General features: G+C 36.1%; 1 protein-coding gene across 2 annotated transcripts in view; it reads left to right on the top strand.

The window, feature by feature from the left end:
* The window catches only part of LOC107721995 (syntaxin-4-like), an 11,776-nt gene extending 9,014 nt beyond the window's left edge, over nt 1-2,762 (top strand). Inside the window, exons 10-12 of one of the 2 annotated variants that reach the window (XM_016530225.1) lie at nt 550-664; nt 751-829; nt 1,922-2,762. In XM_016530225.1, coding sequence (XP_016385711.1) covers nt 550-664; nt 751-829; nt 1,922-1,979 — 252 coding nt within the window. In that variant the 3' untranslated portion in view covers nt 1,980-2,762. The remainder of the gene's footprint in view (nt 1-549; nt 665-750; nt 830-1,921) is intronic. The other variant, XM_016530227.1, reaches the window with a different exon arrangement.
* Nucleotides 2,763-2,929: the final 167 nt, after the last annotated feature.

The following is a 2,929-nucleotide window of genomic DNA, read 5'->3' as shown; positions in this document are numbered from 1 at the left end:
GCGTTTATTAGGCTGCTGTCTCTTTAACTCTTTAACGCACGCAGATCTAAAAATACTGTACACCTGCGTTTTCTTTCTCATCTGTTTACGCTCACTTAAGACAAAAAAGGCTGTGTTTATGATGTTATACTGACGTAGTTTTTTGCGTACTGGTCGATAAATATGAAAGAAGTCAGTTTCGGCCAGGAACAACCTTTTCTACAATGGAAATACACGGAACGGTTCGAGAACGGACACAAACCGGGAACCCGTACCGCGTTCTCTGTGCTTGCGCTTCGTGTGCGCTGCACGCAAACAGGGCGCAAGTTCTTTCTGTTCCTACACTTATATAGTTTTTAATCACATTAAAATGCGAACGCAGGAATCGTTAAGCAGAATCGAAATGCACGCGTCTTATCGAATATCCGGTTCTTGGAAATTTGGAACCGGTTCTCGATACCCAACCCTATCTATCATTTTAAAAAACGTTGTTTAATTTAATAAATGTAATTTTTGTCCATATTTTAATTAAATCAGTTTTTCATGTTAAATTAACTTGTTTTTTTTCAGGGTGAAATGGTGGACAGGATTGAGGAGAACATTAAGAGTTCCCATAACTATGTGGAAAAGGCTGTTGCTGACACAGCTGCTGCGGTAGTAACTTCAAAAAAAGTGCGCAAAGTGAGTAAATTATTAATATGATTATTTATTTATTGATGTGATGACATTATATCATTCACCAGTGCGACTGATCACATTTCTTCTTCACAGAAAAAATTATGGATTGCATTATGTCTTGCTATTTTGCTTGTAATAATAGCCATTATTGTGGCTGTCAGTTTCATTTGAGGTGAGTTCCATCAATTATATTGAATTTGAATGCCAACTGTATGCAAGTTATTTAAAGGGATAGTTCACCCAAAAATGAAAATTTGCTTTTAATGCACTCACCTGAGTAAATTAACAGCAAATTTTCATTTTTGCGTGAACTATCCCTTTAAAGGATTAGTTCACTTCCAGTATAAAAATGTCCTGATCATTTACTCACCTCCATGTCATTCAAGATGTTCATGTGTTTCTGTCTTCAGTTGCAAAGAAATGAAGGTTTTTGAGGAAAACATTCCAGGATTTTTCTCCATATAATGGACTTAAATGGTGGCCAATGAGCTAAAGGTCCAAATTTGAGTTTCAATGCAGCTTCAAAGGGCTCTACACGATCCCAGCCGAGGAACAAGGGTCCTATCTAGCGAAATGATATACTTTTTAACCACAAATGCTTATCTTGCACTAGCTCCGCGATGTGCATCCGCAAATTCACGCATTACACTATCACGTTGGAAAGGTCACGTGCGGTTAGCTCTTTGTCTTTGTACTCCAGTTTAAAAAGGTAGAGTAGGGCAAAAAACTCAATTTTCTCCTACATTTTCAAAATCGTCCGACATCGTTGTTTCACCTTTTTTTGTAAAGGGCGTTTGACTTTCTTTGCACGTTCGCTTTGTAAACACTGGGTCAGTACTTCCACCTACGTCACTACGGTAATGTGTGAAGTGGAGCTAGTGCAAGACGAGCATTTGTGGTTAAAAAGTATATACAATTTAATTTTTTTTAAGAAAATTATCGTTTCACTAGACAAGACTCTTATTCCTCGGCTGGGATCGTGTAGAGCCATTTGAAACTGCAATTTGGACCTTCAGTCGGTTGGTCCCCATTGAAGTCCATTATATGGAGAAACATCCTGGAATGTTTTCCTCAAAAACCTTCATTTCTTTGCGACTGAAGAAAGAAAGACATGAACATCTTGGATGACATGGGGGTGAGTAAATTATCAGGACATTTTTATTCTGGAAGTAAACTAATCCTTTAAGTGTCTCTTATTGCCAAATGTGTTACAGTTCTGTTATTATTATTTGATATTTAAATCATGTATCCTTTTTCTTTACAGTTTTCCTTTTATTAGACTTTTTTTTTTGCCCATCAAGCACTGGGTTTTGTTTTCCTAAACTGTCTGCCTTGAAGTCCCTTTGGCAAGCTACATCTTTGGTAGCTACATGTGCTTAAATTTTAAATCTGTTGTTTTAGTTGCTTTGTCCTACAAAGGACATGATTTAGATTTCCTGAAAATGTATCTGCTGCACCACTTGGACATTTAAAAAGTTACATGGTAAAAACGGTTTGAATTAATTGATTACTTTATTGACTGTATATTCTAGATGGTGTACTTCATTTGCAGAAACCAACACTAAAACATGGTCATATAGGGTAGATGAAGAAAAATACGATTCCTAATATATAACGCTTCCATTTGGAGACAAGCTCAAGAACTCTTGAGTGATGGGCCGTTTGTCTTTGACGTAATATGTTTAGAAGATGTCTTTTGTGTTATCTGTTGTGATTTATCTTTTTGTAATGCCATTTCAAACTTGAAATTTGAGGAAATAGCATTCGAGGTCATTTGTGTATATATAAAAACTAATTTTGTACTCCGCTTTGCATTATAGTAACTACCTTTCAAAATACAACTTCTCTTGTTCTCACAATGACATGTTGCATACTTATGTATATTTGAACTCATCTGTGCTCTGTCCCAGTTAAGACATGCATTTTTAAGAAATGATTATGTACAGTTACTTGTTTAGTCCCTCAACCGTGGTGCCTTAAGCAGTAACTTGGTTGCCCACTGTGTGGCACTATAAATGTCAAGATCACCAAGAGTGCAGTTTATCTGGTTTCAGTTTGCAGCCTGTACTGCCATACATTTCTTTCTGGTGTAAAATTGTAATTTTTAAATAAAGTACATTATATATTTGACCTTGTGGTGTGTTTTTTTTCCGTCTTATATTGTTTTTAAATAACTGATATTTGAATTCCCTTTTTTTTATGTAGATATGTATCGGTATTTCTAATAAAAAATACCTACTTTGAAGCCTGTATTGGGATCGTCGGGCCGGGT

This window comes from Sinocyclocheilus rhinocerous, unplaced genomic scaffold, assembly GCF_001515625.1.
Source record: "Sinocyclocheilus rhinocerous isolate Xijiao unplaced genomic scaffold, SAMN03320098_v1.1 scaffold1385, whole genome shotgun sequence".
Lineage (NCBI taxonomy): Eukaryota > Metazoa > Chordata > Actinopteri > Cypriniformes > Cyprinidae > Sinocyclocheilus > Sinocyclocheilus rhinocerous.
Note: the sequence above shows the minus strand (reverse complement) of the source record. Positions and strands in the feature narration are given on the sequence as shown.